Source organism: Danio aesculapii, chromosome 23, assembly GCF_903798145.1.
Source record: "Danio aesculapii chromosome 23, fDanAes4.1, whole genome shotgun sequence".
In the NCBI taxonomy this organism is placed as follows: domain Eukaryota; kingdom Metazoa; phylum Chordata; class Actinopteri; order Cypriniformes; family Danionidae; genus Danio; species Danio aesculapii.
This window is the reverse complement of record NC_079457.1, coordinates 48,864,030-48,886,529: the sequence shown is the minus strand read 5'-3', so window position 1 is coordinate 48,886,529 and position 22,500 is coordinate 48,864,030. Positions and strand designations below refer to the sequence as shown.

General features: G+C 39.6%; 1 protein-coding gene and 1 pseudogene across 1 annotated transcript in view; both read left to right on the top strand.

Annotated features, from left to right (window-relative positions):
* The window catches only part of LOC130216806 (FERM domain-containing protein 4B-like), a 36,585-nt gene extending 20,742 nt beyond the window's left edge, over positions 1-15,843 (top strand). The window contains 16 exon segments of the mRNA XM_056448689.1: positions 1-16; positions 709-842; positions 1,842-1,958; positions 3,649-3,681; positions 3,683-3,803; positions 3,806-3,877; positions 6,962-6,979; positions 6,982-7,017; positions 7,942-8,031; positions 8,034-8,082; positions 8,876-9,040; positions 11,643-11,998; positions 12,001-12,420; positions 13,117-13,252; positions 13,592-13,698; positions 15,830-15,843. The exon segment at positions 1-16 is cut by the window's left edge and continues 123 nt beyond it. Of these exon segments, the coding sequence (XP_056304664.1) occupies positions 1-16; positions 709-842; positions 1,842-1,958; positions 3,649-3,681; positions 3,683-3,803; positions 3,806-3,877; positions 6,962-6,979; positions 6,982-7,017; positions 7,942-8,031; positions 8,034-8,082; positions 8,876-9,040; positions 11,643-11,998; positions 12,001-12,420; positions 13,117-13,252; positions 13,592-13,682 (1,854 nt within the window). The 3' untranslated portion in view covers positions 13,683-13,698; positions 15,830-15,843.
* A 1,621-nt stretch (positions 15,844-17,464) lies between these two features.
* Positions 17,465-22,500, top strand: part of LOC130216848 (FERM domain-containing protein 4B-like) — a 30,158-nt pseudogene continuing 25,122 nt past the window's right edge.

The window sequence follows — 22,500 nt, the reverse complement described above, 5'->3', positions numbered from 1 at the left end:
AGTCTGGTTTCCACAGGTACACGATCACATCTTTCCCTCAGCATGGTTCAACATCTGCTCCTCAATGAAACTCTACACCTAATTAGGAAACTAATTTTCTAAGAAACTTGGAGTAAAACAGTTAACCGTTGTAGTCCATTCAGCCAGTCTCTGGGTTTGGCGGGAACACTTTTAGCTTAGCTTAGCATAGATCATTGAATCGGATTAGACCATTAGCAAGTTTTTGTCCTGACCATCTGCAACAGCAACACAAAATTTCTATTTTCTATTTTTGCGCCGTCGCAGCAGAATATCAACATAAACTACCATGACAAAGATCACCTCAGGTACTGATTATGTGCTTTATTCAGTGTTAAATGCGGCGAGTGTCATTTAAATACAGTTTTACGTGACATGTATTGCCGTACTGAAGCAGCAGCAGATCTTAAATAACTAGCAGATACTTTGAAAATGAACGTCAGAACTGAGATTCAGTGCGAACCAATATCAGTCACTCAGTAGCCTATTAATAATGTTTAAGAGCGGTTAATGTGTATCCATTAGATTAGAACCCTTACCCTTTCAGTGCAGCGGCTGCTATTGAAATAATTCTGTCGCATGGCTTTTGGCGCAGACAGAAACATTGCTTGTCACTGGAGTCTTGTCGTGTGTAGTTTGGACACACTCTTTCTATTTTCCTCTATTGCGAATGCATTCTTTGTTTCGCAGGTTCGGCTGATTCAGAAATGAACGACGAGCAGAAAAAAGAGAAGCTTGCGGAGCTGAGAAAGAAGGAGCGAGACATTCAGGACATACTGAGCCAAAAACTGACCGAGCTGAAAGAAATATGCCTGCGGGAAGCCGTAAGAGAAAACCAATATCTGTGTACTGCTGTTTTGTACTCAAACTAAAGATGTTGTCTGATAAATAACATCAAATAGCCTGTACACTTGAATAGACATATAGGCAATTATTCTGTAAACAAGAATTTAATATTGAGTGTTTATTGTGGACAAATTATTTTCTTTTTTCCTTTGCCAGAGAAAGTCCTGCAGATATTATAGTCTTATTATTAGTTTTGTCTGTCTTCAGGCTCTCATAACCATAACCAGATTAAATTAAATTAGTTTCAGATAAATAACAAACACATTAACAATAACATGAATAGATTACTCTATTTAATTAGTTTATTACTACTAATTTAATTAGAAGTACAATAAAATAATTGGAATAAATTCACTTAGTTTCAGATAAATAACGAGCATGTTAACAAATAAAATAATTGGATTATTTGATTTATTTAATAAAGTATTAAAATAAAATAAGAGTGGCTCAGTGGTTAGCTCTGTCATCTCACAGCAAGAAGGTCGCTGGTTCAAGTCAGTTGGTGTTTCTGTGTGGAGTTTGCATGTTCTCCCCGTGTTGGCGTGGGTTTCCTCCGGGTGCTCCGGTTTCCCTCACAGTCCAAACACATGCGCTATACTAAATTGGCCTTAGTGTATGTGTGTGACTGAGTGTGTATGGGTGTTTCCCGGTGTTGGGTTGCACCTGGAAGGGCATCCACTGCGTAAAACATATGCTGGAATAGTTGGCGGTTCATTCCGCTGTGGCGACCCCTGATGAATAAAGGGACTAAACCAAAGAATAATGAATGAATAAATGAAATAAACATCAGAAAAAAATTCAGAGGAGGGCGAATAATCTTGACTTTAACTGTATATATATATATAAACAAATATAAAGTATAATTTAGGTTTTTGATTTTGGTTTGAAATATGATCCACACACCATCTTTCATGTGACTTTCACTCATTTACAGTATGCTTGATCTGATCTGTTTATTTATTTATTTTTATCACCAGGAGCTCACTGGCAAACTCCCGAAAGAGTATCCGCTTATTAAAGGAGAAACCCCTCCTCATGTGCGCAGGAGAGTCGGGACGGCCTTTAAACTGGACGACCTTTTCCCATATAATGAGGTGAGCCTGAAACACACAGCAACGCTTTCCTGAACTGAGAAATACATCAGACCCTGAGGCTTTGGCTGAATTACTGAGACACTGCAGCTCATCTGACTGACGGACTGAATAAACAAATAAGAAATGAAGGAATAAACAAATCAATGAAGGAATAAATAAACGAGTGAAGGAATAAATTAATAAACAAAGGAATGAATAAATTAAATGAACGAACAAAAGAAAAGTAAAAACTAATGAATGAGCAAATGAATGAATAAACAAATAAACAGACGAATATATGAATAAATAAAGAAACAAACGAATGAACAAATTAATGACTAAAGAAAATGAATGAATGAATAAACAAACAAAAAACTAATGAACAACTGAGTGAATGGAAAACATTTTAAATAAACAAATAAATAAACAAACGAGTGAGCAAATAAATAAATGAACAAACAAAAGAAAAAACAAACAAATGAATGAATTAAAAAATTATAAATAAATAAACAAATGAACAAATGCATGAATAAATAAACAAATAGGGGCAACGCAGTGGTGCAGTAGGTAGTGCTGTGGCCTCACTGCAAGAAGGTCGCTGGTTCGACCCTCGGCTGGGTCAGTTGGCGTTTCTGTGTGGAGTTTGCATGTTCTCCCTGTGTTGGTGTGGGTTTCCTCCGGGTGCTCCGGTTTCCCCAACAGTCCAACACATGCGCTATAGGTGAATTGGGTAGGCTAAATTGTCTGTAGTGTATGTGTGTGAATGTGTATGGATGTTTCCCAGAGATGGGTTGCAGCTGAAAGGGCATAAGTTGGCGGTTCATTCCGCTGTGTGGCGACCCCAAATTAATAAAGGGACTAAGCGAAAAGAAAATTAATGACTGAATAAAGGATGAATGAATGAATAATTAAACAACTGAACAAATGAATAAAATAAACCAATAAACAAAGAAAAAATAAATAAATAACTAAACAAATGAATGAATAAATAAACAAATGATGAATGAATAAATACATGAATAAACAAATAAACAAACAAATAAATAAGCAAATGAATGAACAGATAAAGGATGAATGAACGAATAATGAACAAATTAATGTTTGAATGAAAACAAACAATAAACAAACGAATAAATAAACAAACAAACAAATGAATGAATAAACAAATAAATGAATGAAAAAATAAACAAACAAATGACTGAATAAATACATGAATAAACAAAAAATAAACAAACAAATGAATGAATGAATAAATAAAGAATGAATAAATAAACAAATGAATGACTGAATAAATACATGAATAAACAAATAAATAAATGAACAAATAAATAAATAAATAAACAAACAATGAATGAATGAATAAACACATGAATAAACAAATAAATAAACAAACAAACTCTAGCATGTGTCCTTGCATTGGAGACCAGTCTTGCTAATATTCTGTAGATTTCTGCTAATTTATTGGGTGGGAAAACAAACCCTGATCTGTTTGTAATGGTTTATGGCTTGAAAGACACCACAGTGAGAGTTATATCATGTGTCTTATGTCACAGTGTGATGAAGCCTATTACCATACACAGCAAAAAATGCTAATAATTCAGGAGGGCTAATAATTCTGAGTTCCGCTGTACATATTAACATGTTTGGACATGTTTATGAATAAACACATATAAATGACTGACTGATTGGCATTTCTATCTTCTTCCTCCAGGACCCGTATCTCAGAAATCTGGAGAGCCGCTTTGGCATTGCAGCAGAAAATCGTGGAGGCGGCCAAGAAGCTGGCGGCGGAGCCTGACATCTCCAAATTAGTGCGGAAAAAAAGACGGAGGAACTGTCTGGACGCCATGCAGAAACTGCAGGAGATCGAGATGAAATGACCCAATACAGGCTGAAGAAGGGACAAAAACCCACGCAGAGAGCCTCTGTGATCATCGCCGGTGAGAGAGAATTCATCATATCTTTATCTGCAGGCTGTCTCTTAGTCGTATCATCAAGGCCGTGTCTGTATTTCCAACACCAAGAGAAATGTGCATGTAGTGTATTCTGATCAAAAGTTTGCTATAAAGTACCTGCTGTGTGTTCATGATGAATCGCAGAACATTTTTGCTGCTGTTGAGGTTAAATTTAAGGACAAATTTAGAAGCGTATGAGTTGGTTAAAGCATAGAGCAATGCCATTTTCAACAACTCTCAGCTTTGCGAATCTGCAAAAAAAAGTACTTTAACATACATTTGACTGCAGTTTCTGGGTGAAATGAACACTAGGGGGCAGTGTGGCGGCAACTACTTTTGTTGCTTTTCACACTACAGATATTTACAGGGGGATATTGTTGATGAATAAAGGATTATTTTCATCCAGCTGTTTGCACAACATTGAGTAAATAACCAGAAACACCTTCGGTCTATGATTTGTAGTTGAATATGTTTGTATCCCCAATCTGTCTCCTTTGGACACTTTCTGGCATGGTCAGTTTGTTCATAGCTCATTTTTCATTTCATTGCACAGTGTTTGTGCTGCAGAGCGCTCGGGTTCGAGTAAAACTGTGATTGCAGTGCACTGTTCTGTTACGTCTGCTTATGTAAACACTATAGGGTTTAGGTTAGGGCTTTGGTCAGTGGTTCGCTAGCTGATCTGTATGACTAGCGCCGCATTCTCCTGGACGTGTACAAGGATGTGTGTCTGAATCGTACAACTAAATGTACACTAAGGTACTTCAGATTAAAATGTAGACCGTGCCCTCTAGTGGATCTGTGATCTGAAATGTGCAATACAAACTACCCTAAGTAATGTATCTCACATTCGCAAAAATGTTAACAATGCTCTCCAGTGGATTTGTCATCTGAAACGTACAACAAAATGTACTGCAAGTAAAGGATTTCTGATTTGCAAAATGTATACAGTGCCCTCTTGGGGATTTGCTATCTTAAACGTACAAAAAACGTACCCTAAGTAACATACCTCACATTCAAAAATATGTAGACAGTGCCGTCTGGTGGAGTTTTCATCTGAAATGTACAATAAAAAGTACCCTAAGTAGTGTATGTTAGATTCATTAAATGTAGACAGCGCCCTCTAGTGGATTTGTCATCTGAAATGTACAATAAAAAGTACCCTAAGTAGTGTATGTTAGACTTATTAAATGTAGCCAGCGCCCTCTAGTGGATTTGTCATCTGAAATGTACATTAAAGTACCCCAAGTAATGTATGTTAGACTCATTAAATGTAGACAGCACCCTCTAGTGGATTTTGTCATCTGAAATGTGCAATACAAATTACCTAAGTAACGTATTTCATTTGCAAAAATGTAAACAGTGCCCTCTAGAGGATTTGTCATCTTAAATGTACAACATAATGTACCCTAAGTAAAGTATTTCTGATTTGCAAAATGTAGACAGTGCCCTCTTTGGAATTTGCCAATTTATACATACAAAAAACTACCCTAAGTGTCGTATTTCACATTCACAAAAAGTAGACACTGCCCTCTGGTGGATTTGTCATCTTAAACGTACAATAAAAAGTACCTTAAGTAACATATTTCAGACTCATTAAAATGTAAACAGTGCCCTCTAGTGGATTTGTCATCTGAAATGTACAACAAAACATTCACTAAGTAACGTATTCCACATTCACAAACATATAGACAGCGCCCTCTAGTGGATTTGTCATCTGAAATGTACAACAAAACATTGCTAAGTAACGTATTCCACATTCACAAACATATAGACAGCGCCCCTCTAGTGGATTGTCATCTCAGTCTTACAACAAAACGCAATCTTAATAACAAATTTCAAATGAGCAATATGTAAACAGCGCCCTCTAATGGATTTGCCATCTGAAATGTACAACAAAACGCACCGTGAGTAAAGCATTTCAGACGTATAAAAATACAGGACAGCGCCCTCTAATGGGCATCTGAAAACAATAAAAAAAAAATTCAACCTTCATGCGATTCTTTCTCCTGTTAGGCACAAAAGAAGATATTCTGAAGAATGCTGAAAACCTGGTAACCATTGACTTTCATTGTATTTGTTTTCCTACTATGGAAGTCAATGTTACAGATTTCCAACATTCTTCGAATATCTCTTTTGAACTCAAAGGTTTGGAATCACCTGAAGGTGAGTAAATAATAAGTAAATTATATATTTAAAAAACTATGATGTTTTGTTGTTTAATTGCATTTAGCTTGCTGTTAAGTGCAGTTTTACTCTGATATTGAATGTGGCTTATACTGTACAATATTTCATATATACATCAACACATTTTACATGTGGTTGTGGATTTAGTGTGTTACTTTTAAGTGCCTAAAGGGATGGTTCACCCAAAAATGACAATTACCTCACCATTACCTCTCCCTTATATGGTTATAAACCTTATGAGTTTCTTTCTTCAGTTGAACACTAAAGAAGATATTTTGAAGAAAGCTGAAAGCTGGTAACCATTGACTCCTATAGTAGGAAAAACAATACACTGGAAGTCAATGGGTGCCAACCTCCAGCATTCTTCAAAATATCTTCTTTTGTGTTCAACAGAGAAACTCAATAGCTTTTAACCAAGTGAAGTCTGGGGTTAGATGATGCTACTCTTCAGTTTTGAGTGACCTATCCCCTTAAGAAAAAGGGAAATGTTAAAAACAAAAAGGGGATGTTCTCCTGTGTTGGTGTGGGTTCCTACAGGTGCTCCGGTTTCCCCCACAGCCTAAGACCTGCACTATAGGGGAATTGATTAACTAAATAGTGTGAATGAGTGTGTATGGGTGTTTCCCAGTACTGGGTTGCAGCTGGAAGGGCATCCGCTGCATAAAACATATGTTGGAATAGTTGGTGGTTCATTCCACTGTGGTGATCTCTGAAATAGAATAAGACTAAGCTGAAGGAAAATGTTCATCAACGAAAAGGGCTTAATAGATTTACTAACTATAAATGCAATATTTTGATTAATCTTGTCATGCTGTTAAATCAGTTAAGCATTTGACTGACGTTGCTTTAACTTCTGCTCAATGGTTTTGTGGTTTTCCTCCATAGATGAACTGGCTCAGTCCGAGGCAGCTCTCTGTGCGATAGTCTTCCTCTCGATGACGGTAATGATATCAATTATCAAACCACTATCAGCTCTCTGTGCGATGTAATTAAGATTTATTACAAACACATACCTCACTTCCAGTGCTTCTCCATCAGCAGTGTTCCCCGCTGAAGGCACTGAGACGTGCTCATTAACACAGTCATAACAGATCATTGATCATGCAAAAGCAACCATTAAAGGGACAGTTCACCCAAAAACGAAAATTCTGTCATCCTTTATTTTTTAAACATTTCTGACTTTTTTTATCCTATTACTACTTTATCCTATTACTACTTGTGTTTATTACTAAACACACATATTAAGAATGACTGAATGACATAGCATTTGTTTTTAGTAAATATTGAAGTCAATGGTTACCGGTTTCAGCATTTTAAAAATATCTTCTTTTCTGTTTCTACCGAAGAAAGAAAGGCCTAGATGTTTGAAACACTTGAAGAGAGAGTGATTAGCGAGTAAAAATACATTTTTGCATGAACTGTCCCCTTGTTTTGGTGACTGTCGCTTAAATTCAAATGAGATAGTGCTCTTTAATAAACGCAGGTTGAACAGGACTATCAGACTAGTGTTATCTGTGCTGACATTATCTTCAGCAGCTCAAACACTCTAATGGCTAATGGACAGACGGCTGCTTCTCACTCAGGGCTGCTGTTTATGCTAATAAGGGAGAGATGGGGCACTAGTGGGCGGGGCTTTCCCCCTATGATGACACGTACAAAGGGAGAATGTCAATCAAAGTGTTTCTGCATCAAGTCTGATTAGAACAAACACACTTCATTACTGTTCACCATTAGAGACTGCTGGAGACACACACACTGCTGACACACAACTGGGGTTAAACCCCTTGCATAATAGGTGCCCTTTAACTTGTATTTGTAAACCAAATGCAGCAGAGTCAGTCACTAACTGTAATCTGTGTGTTCAGATGATGAAGGTCAGAGGCCGCGTTCTCGGTCAGTGCAGTGTTCGCCATGTCTCAGTCCTCCTCTGTCCTCATCTGGGCTGGATTTCGACCCGAGAGACGATCTTCATCCAGCGACACACACCACGACAGAGCTCTGAACAGGTGCGAATACTCACAGTAATACCTGCACTTACTGTATCAACAACACAAATGTCAAGAACGAGCGCTGGGGACCCATTTATAAACGTGGCGTATGCACTAAACAGGGGCGGAAATGTGCATACACCATGTGTATAAATCCAAAACATCTATATCCACTTCCTACACAAGTTCATTCATTTTCCTTTGGCTTAGTCCCTTTATTCATCAGGGGTCGCCACAGCGGAATGAACCGCCAACTTATCCTGCATATGTTTTACACAGCGGATGGCCTTCCAGCCGCAACCCAACACTGGGAAACACCCATACATTTATCTTATTCAATTCCCCTATAGCACATGTGTTTGGACTGTGAGGGGAAACCGGAGCACCCGGAGGAAACCCACCCCAACACAGAAATGCCAACTGACCCAGCTGGGGCTCAAACCAGTGACCTTTTTGCTGTGAGGCGACAGTGCTAACCACTGAGCCACCCTACCACCATTATTCAGATTATTTTGAAGTATTATCAGACCTGGTAGCACTTGCGTAACATTTAATTTATCCAAAAAGAATGATTGTATTCAGATATTATTATTATATTATTATTGCTCTAGTATATTTTTGGCATGGTTCATCTCAAGGGCCTATCCCAGTCAATAAACTCAAACTCAAATTAATGTAAAATATAAGGCATAATTGTCCTCATACACAAACATTCTCGCTCCTTTGTCTTTTGATTTTGGTCTGAAATGTTTATATCAACTCTCATTGTTTGAGCTCTTGGTTTAGTAACCACTGGACATTTCTCTTTCAGATTAGATCATGAGGTCCAAGGGCCTGGACATTATTATACCCCTCGAGAGGTTTTCTCTGCCCAGAGCAGTCCCTGCAAAACTTTATCCAGAATGCCGAAGGACCCTCGCAGTTTACCACAAACCCCAGTCCTGCCCCGTAATGCCTATAGCAGCAGCCAACTTCGGTAAGTTCAGTAAGATCCCGCTAACAGCCACTCAGAAACCATCTGCAAATTCAGCACAACCACTTACTGCACCCTAGAATTGTGGTGCAGTTCTACAGTTTCTTCATGTCCAAGTCTGGTCTGGAGAATCACAGTTGTGCAGAGTTTTGAGAAATACCTTGAGAAACGTGAGAGAATCTCACCCACCTAGCGTTCTAGCACCTTAACAAGTTTTTTAAATGTCTTTGATTATGGTTGGAGCAAAACTCTGCAGGACTGTGGCTCCTCAAGGTTAAGGCCAACTTAAGGCGAAGTTATACTTATTGATCGAGTGGACAGAGTAGGTCCGCGGTCGCACAGTCGCATAACCCGTGATTGGTGATTTGGAGGGGTAAGAGCTGTGGGAGCAGTGCGAAGCAGGTGGGACGAGTCTTTAACAAGTGTTGAGTCCTGTAGGATACTTATTGTTATACTTATTATATACTCCAGTAGTAACAAACCTGTATTTTGTGTTTATTTTATGATTAAAGTTGTTCAAAGTTGTCAACTCTTTCTTCCTGGAATTAGTGTAAGTTTAAGCTACCTCTACTGTAGCATTGCATGCATTTTCAGCATGAACCGCACACTGGTGAATGAACTTGACACAGTAACACAGAAACCCCACTGCCTGCTAGCGTTTCAGAACTGTTATTGTCAGAGCAATTACAGAATGCAAAAGTTTAAAGGCTCACAACAGCTTGTAATAACATTCGTTACACTGGTGACCTCCTTTACACCTTAACCCACCCTTAAACCTACCCATACCACCAAATTTGCCCTTAACCTGACCTTTATCCACCTCAAGAGCACCATAAGTGTTCTGCAATACATTAGGAACACTGTACATTGTATTTATTTGTGTATGCCAAGTAATCAAAGAAAAAGTGAAGCAAAAATAAATATAAATTGGGACCCAAATAGCTTATTCAGTCTCCTTTAGAACGGTAAATATTTTCCCCACCTTTTCTGATAAACTTCCAATTCATCAAGTAGTCTGTATGTCAGTCTTTCATATGCTGCCACTTTCCCTAATTCCGTAACCCAATCTTGAAAAGATGGTGAAACTGCTGACCGCCTTCCCTTTATAATGATTTGTCTCCAAATCATGACACTTCTTTGGATCTACTCCATCATTTTCACATCAGCCCTTAATTATAGCGGGTCACCCATTGTGTTTTTGTGAAGACTGTCAATGCAAGTAGTGAAGGTCAAGAATGCTGAATCCTAAAGATCAGCCTTCCTGCGAAGTTTAGCTTCAACTTTGATTCAGCACACACAAACCATCTCAATAAGATCTTCAGGAGCCCTTGATGAATACAGACCAGTGTGTTGGAGTGAGGCTGAATTGGTATATTACCGGGGACAGGACTAGGCACCTCTTATTTTGGTTAGTCAGTGCACTCTCTTTCGCCAAACAAACAAGACATTTTTTTCTGAGGTTTCCAGCATTGCATCGACAGTTTGGAGCCCCAGTCACAGTTCTGCAGAGTTTTGAGAAAAATTCCTGAAGCTCTCTAGCACCTTTACTAGCTTGTATAAGTGTATTTGATTAGGGTTGGAGCAAAACTCGACTGTGACTCTTCAGAACCAAATTTACACTTCACAATCTAGGCTGCAAGTAGATTAGGTCAAGAGTGCTTAATCCTATTCCTTTTAGATCTCCTTCCTGCAAACTTTAGCTCAATCTTGATTTAACAAACCCAAACTAGCTCATTAAGATCACCAGGAGGATGAGTGGTCACCACAGGTTTAAGTTAGTCAGTGCACTCTTAAACAAACAAGCATTTTTTGTCTATCCTGTAGGTCGGAAGGTCACGTCCGAGGTTTTCAGCATCGCAGGGACAGTTTGGAGCCCAGTCACAGTTCTACAGAGTTTTGAGAAAGATACCTGTAATTCTCTAGCCCTTTACTAGCTTGTTCAAGTGTATTTGATTAGGGTTGGAGCAAAACTCGCAAACTGCGACTCTTCGGAACCAATTTACCCTTCCCTATCTAGACTGCAAGTAGATTAGGTCAAGAGTGCTTAATCTATTCTTTAAGACTGCTTCCTGCAAACTTTAGCTCTCAATCTTGATTTAACAAACCCAAACTAGCTCATTAAGATCACCAGGAGGATGAGTGGTCACCACAGGTTTAAGTTAGTCAGTGAACTCTTAAACAAACAAGGTTTTTATTTCTCCTGTAGGTCGGAAGGTCACGTCCGAGGTTTTCAGCATCGCAGGGACAGTTTGGAGCCCCAGACACAGTTCTACAGAGTTTTGAGAAAGATACCTGTAATTCTCTAGCCCCTTTACTAGCTTGTTCAAGTGTATTTGATTAGGGTTGGAGCAAAACTCTGCAATGCTGCGACTCCTCGGAACCAAATTTACCCTTCCCGATCTAGACTGCAAGTAGATTAGGTCAAGAGTGCTTAATCTTATTCTTTTGAGATCTGCCTTCCTGCAAACTTTAGCTCCAATCTTGATTTAACAAACCCAAACTAGCTCATTAAGATCACCAGGAGGATGAGTGGTCACCACTCATTTAGCTTAGTCAGTGCACTCTTTTCACCCAAATAAACAAGACATATTTATTTCTCCTGTAGGTCGGAAGGTCACATCCGAGGTTTCCGGCATCGCAGCGGCAGTTTGGAGTCTCAGTCACAACTTTTCCATTCTCACTGTGCAAACAAGTCCGTCTTCCCGCTGTCTCCCTCCCGCCACAGCAACAGCACTGAGGTGTTGGACGACTGCTCCTCCTATACCAGCATGTCCAGCATGGACTTCTGCCTCCCCTGCTCGGCCACTCCTCCTTACCGCACCCTGGACTCACACTCCCACGACTACCGGCTCCACCGCAAAGTGGAGATCTATGGCAATACAGGCAGCATGCCTAACCTGGTCCCTCAAAACTCCAGTTGCTACCAGCAGAACCACTACGGACCAACTGCTTACTACGTCGCTGGTATCCTGGCTTCGATTATGAGCCTTGTTCTAATGGAGCTTATGTTTACGAGAGCGAACTGGAGGGTCACTATAACATCAATCCCACTTACCCTTCACATGGCTACCAGGGCCGTGGTCGCAACAGGCATTATGGAACAGAGGGCTCAGATAATTTGTCACAGAATCCATACGCCACCGTGAGGCCCCCTAGAGGAAGGCAGGGACCCTTGAATGAGGTGCTGACGAAGAACATGTACAGGGCTTTGGTGGCAGAGCATTTGAAGGGATGGTACAACCGCAGCGCTGGGCACAAGGACCGGGCACCTATCAGCTGTGTGTACACCTACAAGTATGACCGCGGTTCCCAGCACAGCTTGGGCTACCAGACGCTGCCCGCACCCTTCAGCCACTCCAGTCGAACCAACTCCTTCTCCTCAGGTGAGTACACTTCTTAATATCAAACATACATACTGTAGACTAGCGCAGGGTGCCCATCCACTGGGTTGAAGGTCATGAAAGAGTTTCTACTGGACTGCAGAACACAAAACTACTCTATTAGACGATAATTACTCTAAACTAGTCTAGTTTTGTAGTATTAGTATTAGATTTTCACCTTGTTTTAGCCAAGATGTCTGTGTTTAGATGTGTATTAGACATCTATTAGACTGATTGTTCATCGAAGCCTCTTTTCTTGAGCTGTGTGTCATTTGAGCTAGCCGTCCAACTACAGAACTGTCAACAAATAATCTGCTAAAGACTTAAACTTGTAACGGTACAGCAGGGATACTCTGTAGCGGAGAGTTTTTAGAAAAGCGTTTGCATTTCTGCAGTGCAAAGACACTTCGGTGGACACACAGCCTAAAGTTATTCTTTGCTATCAGAAAGTTGGAAGCGTCTTTCATTTCATTTTCTGGCACTCTTAATTCCATTTTCAATCCTATAACGCGTGCTGTTCAATCCCATAATGCACTGCATGGCTGTTTATGCTCAACTTCCTTATAAAGGAACTGAAAATGCTTGCTGGGATTGTAACCGTATACCAAAGCTCTACTGACCAAACTCAGCACAATATCATTGCATTCTTCTGATGTAACTGAACATTGTTTAACACATCACACCTCTGTTTCTCACTAGTGTCGTCGACTGCCAGCGGAGGAGGAAACTGGCAGAATCATTTAGCCGTGGGTCTGGCTGATGGAGAACTGCCGGACGGTCCCTTGAGCGCTGGGGCTTATAGTCCTGCATACAGCCGCAGTCCAACACACAGCAGGTGAGAAGAAGCCTGGAGACACACGTGTGCGAGGCTGGCTATGCATCAGCTCTACAAATGTTCATTAAGGGTTTAGATGTACAGCTGAAGTCAGAATTAATGTGAAGTTTTTAAATATTTCACAAATAATGTTTAACAGAGCAAGGATTTTTTGTGTTCCTATAATATTTATATTATTATTATTTCCTATAGTTTTCTAATGTTGGGGTCATTTTAGAAAATGTCACCAAATCTCAAGATAAAAAACAAACATTCGTTTCGTTTTTCTGTTGTTAAAATGCCGCCGGGTGATTTTTGGCCTGTAAGTCAACAGAAGGGTTAATGTTTGTGTTTTTACAGCCGGTTTCCATCAGAAGGAGCGGCGTCTCACACTTCAGAGCCGCTGGAGGTGTTTGGAGCTGTGGCCAGCTGCTCCGACACAGAAAACTGAAGAGCACACTGGACAGGTCAAGTATTGCTCATTAATATCACCTTATAGAGACCAGCCTTATAAACCTTGAGGCATACATATAAACACATAATGACTGACATTTATGATCTCTGACCACAGCTTCTGTTATGTTCTACATAAATACTTACATGATGTAACTACAGAAGAGTCCAGCTTTTTTCTTGAGCGAGATGCTAATGGTCTAATTCGATTCAATGATCTGTGCTAAGCTAAACTAGGCTAATAGTACAGTATGCCCACCAGAAGCAGAGAACAGTTGAATGGATTCAGAAATGATAAAACTCAACTGTTTGACTCTGTAAAATTAACCTATTTCCAAATAAAACTTGCGGCGTTTTTTAAATTTTAAAACAAAATGCTAAAGGTCTAATTGAGTTTGATCTATGCTAAGCTCAGCTAAAAGTGCTCCGCCAGACCCGGAGATTGGTGATTGGATTCGGAAATAATAAGACACAGCTGATTTACTCTGTAAAATGAGCTTATCTTCAAAAAAATAAAACATTAGTGTTTCTTATATTTTAGAGCAAAATGCCGATGGTCTAATCCGATTCAATGATTTATGCTAAGCTAAAAGTGCTCCAGCCAGACCCAGAGACTGGTTGAATGGATTCAGAAATAATAAAACAACACTGTTTAACTCTGTAAAATGAACTTATTTCCAAAAGGAATATGCTATGTTTTTACATTTTGAGCAAAATGTTAATGGTCTAATCTGATTCAATGATTTATGTTAGGCTAAGCTAAGCTAAAAGTGATCCCACCAGCACTGGAGATTGGTTGAATGGATTCAGAAGTAATAAAGCTCAGCTGTTCAACTCAGTAAAATGAGCTCATTTTCAAAAAATAAAACATGCAGTGTATTGCATACAGTGTGTTTTATGTTTTTGATCAAAAGGCAAATGGTCTAATCTGATTCAATGATCTATGCTAAGCTAAAGGTGCTCCCGCCAGACCAGAGATCAGCTGAATGGTTTCAAACAGGGTCAAACTCAACAGTTTAAATCTGTAAAATGAGCTTATTTTCCAAAAAAAATGCAGTGTTTCTTAAAATTTGCAACAATATGCTAATGGTCTAATTGAATACCATGATCTATGCTAAGCTAAAAGTGCTCTCACCAGACCCGGAGATTGGTTTAATGGATTCAGAAATAATAAAACTCTGATTAACTCTGTAAAATGAGCATATTTTCAAAAAACATGCAGTGTTTCTTACATTTTTGAGCAAAAGGCTAATGGTCTAATTCGAGTCAATGATTTATGCTAAGCTAAGCTAAAGGTGCTCCTGCCGGACCCAGAGATCAGTGAATAGATTCAGAAATAATCAAACTCAACTGTTTAAATGAGCCCATTTCCAAAAATATATATATTTTTAAAGTTTTGAATGAAATGCTGATGGTCTAATCTGATTCAATGATCTATGCTAAGCTAAGCCAAAAGTGCTCCCGCCAGACCCTGATTTTGGTTGAATGGATTCAGAAATAATCAAACTCAACTGTTTAAATGAGCCCATTTCCAAAAATATATATTTTTTTACAGTTTTGAGTGAAATGCTAATGGTCTAATCTGATTCAATGATCTATGCTAAGCTAAGCCAAAAGTGCTCCCGCCAGACCCTGATTTTGGTTGAATGGATTCAGAAATAATCAAACTCAACTGTTTAACTCTGTAAACATGTTTTATCTGTTATGTTTCTTTAAATTTGAAATGAACTGCTGCCCTGCTGGGTTTTAGCTGGTCAACCAGCCTGGTTTTAGAGGGGTTTTGGCCATTTCCAGGCTGGTTTCCAGCCATTTCGAGCCTGGTCTTAGCCGGTCAGGCTGGAAAATGACCAGCTAAAACCAGCCTGACCAGCCTGGCTTAAGCTGGACATAGCTGGTTTTAGCTGGTCATCTTCCAGCCTAAGACCAGGCTGGAAACCAGCCTGGAAATGGCCAAAATCCCTCTAAAACCAGCCTGGTCTACCAGCTAAGACCAGCCAAGGCTGGTTTAAGCTGTTTTTTTCAGTAGAGTGTGCTCTTAAGAGTTTTGTTCAAAGTTCACCAACGTATAAGAAGTGTTCTACATTGACAAAAGCTGTAGTTTGATTCTAACTAGCTAACTCATTTATATCTTGGTCTAATTTACAGTGCAATCACAGAGCCACGCTGAAACAGCAGCTAATCGACTGCAGTGTTTGCCGACTCTGGAGGACTAAAAGACAGAAAGCAGAAAAGAAGCACCTTAAGGACAGATGTGGAGGACATGGACATAACTCAGAGATGTCTTTCAGTTCCAGAGAAACAGTGACCACAAATACAAGTGGATTACCGACCTCAAAAAACTGTCTGCATCATATTATTGTGCCGAAAACGGACAAAATGAAAGCAAGAAAACGAGACGCGCGCACATAACTGAATGTCATTTCATAGTTTCCGAATGTCAAGGAAACTAGCCATTTTTTACATCATTAATAGGGAAACATGCAAAACACAGAATAATGTAAATATTATATGACTGTTGTTTTTAAATAGCTTTTTTAATTTATTGAGAGCTGTAGAAGTGCGTCATTTGCACTCGGATCAGAACAGGCGAGCTATCTGCTGTACATATCCTGCACAAACTCTGTTAGAATAGCACTTGACTGAAGTAAACTGCCAATACCTGAAGATCCAGACTTAATCATTCTGCTTTAAGAGAGTAAAAATAGAGGTCGGCCGCCTGATATTTTGAGCCTGTTTTTGCTGTAATAATGTTGTCAGTGATACTAAAGCAATGTTTCAGCTCAGCACAAGGAAGATTGAGGTTGGCATCTGAAACGTGCTGTTGATTAACACACAGATTAATTCAGAAAATTAGCATATATGATATAATATAATAAGAGGTCGCACGGTGGCTCAGTGGTGTCACACTGTGGACTCACAGCAGGAAGGTCACTTGTTCGAGTCCTGGCTGGACCAGCTGGCATTTCTGTGTGGAGTTTGCATGCTCTCACGTGTTGACAGAATGCCTAAACTTGCCGCGTGTGAGGAGGAAAATGAAAAAGCACATGAGGAAAAATCAGAGCTCTACACATAATCTTTAAAATGATGCCATATAAAAAATTAGCAAATACATAACTGAGATTTGTGATACAATCACACTGAAGCAATTACTAAGCGAAGTTGATTTATAAACTAATTTGGAGAGGATCACGTGCTTATGATTGCTAGCGGCTGGATCTGCATTATCCAATTCTCAATGCACCAATCAGACGACTCCTAAGCTACTACAAATACCCTGGGTTACGTACCACCGCTATCTTCGTTTTGAAGAATGCCCCCATCCACCCCTACTCCTCCTTCTTCCTAGATGGGTGACACGGTGGCCCAGTGCTTAGCACTGTTGCCTCACAGCAAGAATGTCTTGGTTCTAGGCTTTACCAAACCAGCAGACATTTCTGTGTGGAGTTTGCATTTCTCCCCGTGCTCACGTGGGTTTCCCCCGGGTTCCCTGGTTTCCTCCACCGTCCAAAAAACATGCAACATAAGTTAATTGACTAATCCAAACCGGCACCATAGACATGCTCCTAGTAAATGGTTATCTCTCAAGAGCATTCACTGGCTGTTCATTGGTTATACAGCGGGGGAGTTCTCCAGATCTACCTGAGCTCAAACTCCCCTCTCGCCTTGCAACGGGAGGGAGCCCCGTGCACATTCACACCCACGTGACGGAACTCGTCATGAAGAACGAGAAAAATTAAACATGTTAGACTTTCTGCGATGGTGTCGTGAGCCGTCGCAGGCATGGTATCGGTTTGCATTAACTATGCCACATTACACGAGAAGAAACTATTGAATCTTGAGTCACGACACCCACTTGCCGTTTACGAATCCCTGCAACACCCTACATCAAGGAAATCCTGCTGAAATTATGACACACTCGTGTGATTGACTGAGGCTTAACGCAGCCTTATTGTACAGTGTAGATTGTTATCCTACTAGTTTCATTTTCAAAAACCATCATCATGACTCATGTAAAGTATTATGTGTCATTTTCTCTGGTATGCCCTTGTTTTCCGAATGAACCAAAATATATTGAATAAGTGGAAATATAATGCAAGTGCATATAATAAGAGTATAGTGTACTGTATATAGCGACATTAAATAAATACATAGAAATGAAGACATGATGGGCCCTATCATACAGTACACGCGGCGCAATAAGGTGCAAGACATGTTTGGCGTGATTTGTTGCTATTTTCAGACCAGCACAACCCTAATTTTCATGTTTTGCGCCACGTTGTTTAAATAGTAAATCCATTTGTGTCACTTTGTGGACTCTGTGTGCTGGTCTATAAAGGAGGTGTGTTAAGGCGCATTGTTGGTGCTTTGCTATTTTGAGGAACTGAAATAGACCTAAAAGCTGCTCTAAAGTCCAGCTTAGTTTGGTGTTTTGACCACACTTCATTATTATTGTTCATTATTCCTTTGCTGGAGATTGGAACTGAGTTTAGAAATAGCTTTAAAGTAAATCTTTGCGCTTAACAAAGGAAATTAAATATATAGGATAATGGACGTCTTCAGTGGAGTTAGTTTCCAACGTTTCCTTACTCCACCAAATTAAAGGAGTAAAGTAAAGAAAAAGTAAAGAGGCTGAATGGATGAGGCTTGTTCCTATCCTCGCGCTGCAGATGCTCTGTTTAACTGTTTTCTCGTTAATGAAGTGTTCAGCTTTTACACTTACAAAGTCTGTCATGTAAATAGCAAATGCTGAGCAACACAACTGACTCTTAAAGGGACGGGAGACGAGACTCTGATTGGTTTAATGCACGTTCTGCTCAAAACACACCTAGAACTCATTAAGAGAATAAGCTCAACCCTGTTAGATACGCCAGAGCTTATTTTTCCATCCTTAAAATAGCAAAAGTTGATTCAGACACGCCCTTAATGCTTTTGCACCATGAGCTTTACACTTTGTGCCTAAACTGTTAAAATAGAGCCCACAGTCTGGACTACGCAATAGTGTTATTAAAATGTTTAATTAATGTTTGCACATACAAACAAATGTCTTGAAAAATGCAAAAAAGGAAACATCAGAATTTCTACCACGCTCATTATAATGTATTTAATGACACAGAAATACCTCAAAACATTATGCATTTCTGAGTGGGCCTCACACAGGTGAGTGGGCTTGACAAACCACCTGTAGAAAACACGCTCTTTCATCTCCAACACTCTCCCAACAACTGATTATATTACACTGACTCATATACACTGACTTCATATACATAACAGCCTGTTTCGAAAGATCAATTTAAATGATTCGTTTATATCCTAATGAATATTCATGAGCTCAGCCATCTTACCAATACAATTGAAGGCCCGAGGCAGGAATATCACACGCAGTATTGATTCTACATCTGTGACACTCATTGTTCATGATATTGATAGACAAATGCGATGAGTATGATTTCAGAGCATTGTTATTCACAGCACTGATTTAATAAAGGTGGCATCCTGAAGTGAAGTTTTGCTTGTTTGTCTACAGGGTGACATTGAGGTGGAGAGTGAGCTGGTTTTTAAATTAGCAGCTCATGCATTGCAGGTAAGACTATCAGAATTGTTAAACGTAGACGTTGATATGTACATAATATGTAAACTATGTATACTTTGTTAGGATTAAATATCTGGAATCTGACAGTTCATAAAAATCTAAATACTTGAAAAAATTGCAATGCACAATACTAATAAAATGACATTGTGATATATTAACTGTAGTAAATTGACAGATTTTTATATGGAAGAAGATGTTTAGTTAATATGCTGATGATTTTTGGCATAAAGAAAAAATGGATAACTATGAGAGTCTGTGATGTGTATTAAATGCCTGTTTTCTTTTACAGGAGTCTAAAGGAGACTATACAAGGTGTGTACTTTTTATCATTTCGGAGTTTTATTATACTCATGACTATAAATGTGTAATATAAGAGATGATGGTACTGATTGTTGTGTAATTTGTTATCAGTTACTGATTAATTAAATCTCTCACACTTCTGAATTGGAAAGCTTTTCTTTTTATTTTAGTACAAGCTGTTCATTCGTGGCAACAGTTAATAAATAAAAATCCGTACATATACAGTAAGACATTAAAGGTTGTTAATTGAGAATGAAGGTCAGCATGAGATAAGAATAATGGAATAATGTCAGTCTGTCTTTTAATAGCAGGGCTCTCGGGGCGAAAAGTTGACAACCTCTGCCGCCTTAAAGCATTAGATAATCCCCAAAACTGTTCTGTCATAGTTCATAATCGCATCTGTAAGTTTTGTTCTTAATTAGCTGTTCGTGGTCTAATCATTGTGTTCAAAATGATGACACTTGTTATATGACTGTACCCATTACTGGTGCAATTATAATTCATCGCTACATCATCTGCTAATGGGGTTTACATAATGATGATGATGATGATGAGTTTTGTGTTGGTTTTAGTGATGAAAACACCAGAGCAGACCTGAAGAAATTTCCAGTGCTGCCACTAAAGTGCTGAAGGAGCATCCATCCCTGGCATACTGGTAAAACACACTATTTTGTATGTTTTTTTTAAATGGCTATTTAAATATAACACACTGTTCTACATAATATACTAAGATCCAGATGAGGAGTGTTGTATATAGTTTAAAATAAATAGAGTCTGGAGTCTGAATTATTATTAATTTAATCATTTTAATAATAAATGACTTTAGCATTGTTTTTCAGATACACAAGTATCTTCATTTAGCATGTTTCTGAAATATCTGCAAACATACAGTATTTTCATGCTTTACAAGTGCCAAAATCTTACATACAGCAGCTTTAAAATATGATCTATATATCTATGTTAGTGAAAACTGCATTAAGTGGCACGTCATCTGTAGTGTTGTCCTTGTAATGTGTTTAATCTATCATATACGGATGATTTACATCTTGTTTGTGTCTTGTTTTTCAGTGAGGAGCGAGTGATGGAGCAGTACAGGCTGTTGAAGGGGCTCTCCAGAGGGCAGGCCATAGTGCAGTGAGTATATGTGATTCTGGGGGCGGGACACAAGTTCTGATTTATGATTGGCTGCTGAAACACGCCACACCCACTTCTCAAGCTTGATATGTGCTGAGGCGGGGACATCAGGACAGATCTGATTGTGATTGGCTGCTGAAAGTTAGCACAAACCATCACTGATCCACCCACATGCTTCACTCTGCATCAGCAGTCTGGTTGGGACTCTTCTTTGGGGCTTCTCCACACCGTAACTCTCCCGGATGTGGGAAAGACAGTGAAGGTGGACTCATCAGAGAACAATACATCTTTAAACACCGTCCACAGCCCAAGGCACCTCAGGCCTGATGTATGCGGGGGGTGGGACATCAGGGTAGACCTTATTTTGATTGGCTGCTGAAACACATGCTGGGGGTGGGACATCAGGGCAGACCTGATTTATGATTGGCTGCATAAAACTGTCATGAAAACTGTCCTCAGGCCTGATGTGTGCTTGGGGCGGGACATTAGGGCAGACCTGCCACATCAGAACAGACCAGATTTATGATTGGCTGCCGAAACGTCACACCCACATCAAGACAGACCTTATTTATGATTGGCTGTCGAAGCCCATCATGAACACATCAAGCTAAAACTTATTTATGATTGGCTGCTGAAATACGTCACACACACCGAAAGTCTGATTTGTGGTGCGGGTGGGATATCAAGGCACATCTAATTATGATTGGCTGCTGAAGCATGTCACGCTCATTTCAGGACAGACCTGGTTTTGATTGGCTGCTGAAACATAGCAGAAACCATCACTGATCCACCCCCATGCTTCACTCTGGGCATCCGCAGTCTGGTTGGGACTCTTTTTGGGGCTTCTCCACACCGTAACTCCCAGATGTGGGAAAGACAGTGAAGGTGGACTCATCAGAGAACAATACATCTTAACACCGTCCACAGCCCAAGATACTCAGGCCTGATGGGGGGTGGGACATCAGGGTAGACCTTATTTTGATTGGCTGCTGAAACACATGCTGGGGGCAGGACATCAGGGCAGTCACGCCCACATCAAGACAGACCTGGTTTTGATTGCTGTTAAAATGCGTCATGCCCAAATCAGGACAGACCTGATTTATGATAGGCTGCTGAACATGTCACGCCCACTCAGTCCAGTGTGCTGACAGACACTTTTTTGGTTTGTTTCAGGTATATGACTCTGGTCCAGTCACTGCCCACATACGGAGTGCATTATTATGAAGTCAAGGTAAAAGCTATACGCAGTCTTTCAATATTATTTATATGTCATGTACAATGATGATGGAACATTGTTTCACCCATATATACATATATGTATTTAGTGATATTTTTGTGCCATCTTTCTGATCTGATTAAATCTATTTAATTTAAAGTACAAATAGCTCATATTCGCTTCTGATGTTGTACAAAACAAACATTTGTCTCCCTCATCTGACGGATAAACAGGGTATGCGTGGTGGCTGGGCATCAGTTATAAAGGCATTGGACAGTCACGACCACCAGGATAAGTAAAACCCCGAAAGGTACGTGGAGTTTTCCTGTCTCTGGGCTAAAATAATCTAATCTTGAGTCACTGTACTGCGAAATCAGGCTTGGATTGCTCCACATCTGCTCTCAGCATGTCTGCACTTGTTCTTGAGACGTACGGTACGATGGCTAGTGATGATGATATGGAAATGAAGTGTTTACATTCAGCACATATAGTCTGCTAAGGAAGTGTGTGTGTGTGTGTGTGTGTTACATAACTCAGCGGAGAACAGAGAACTGATGACGAAACACACACGCAGGG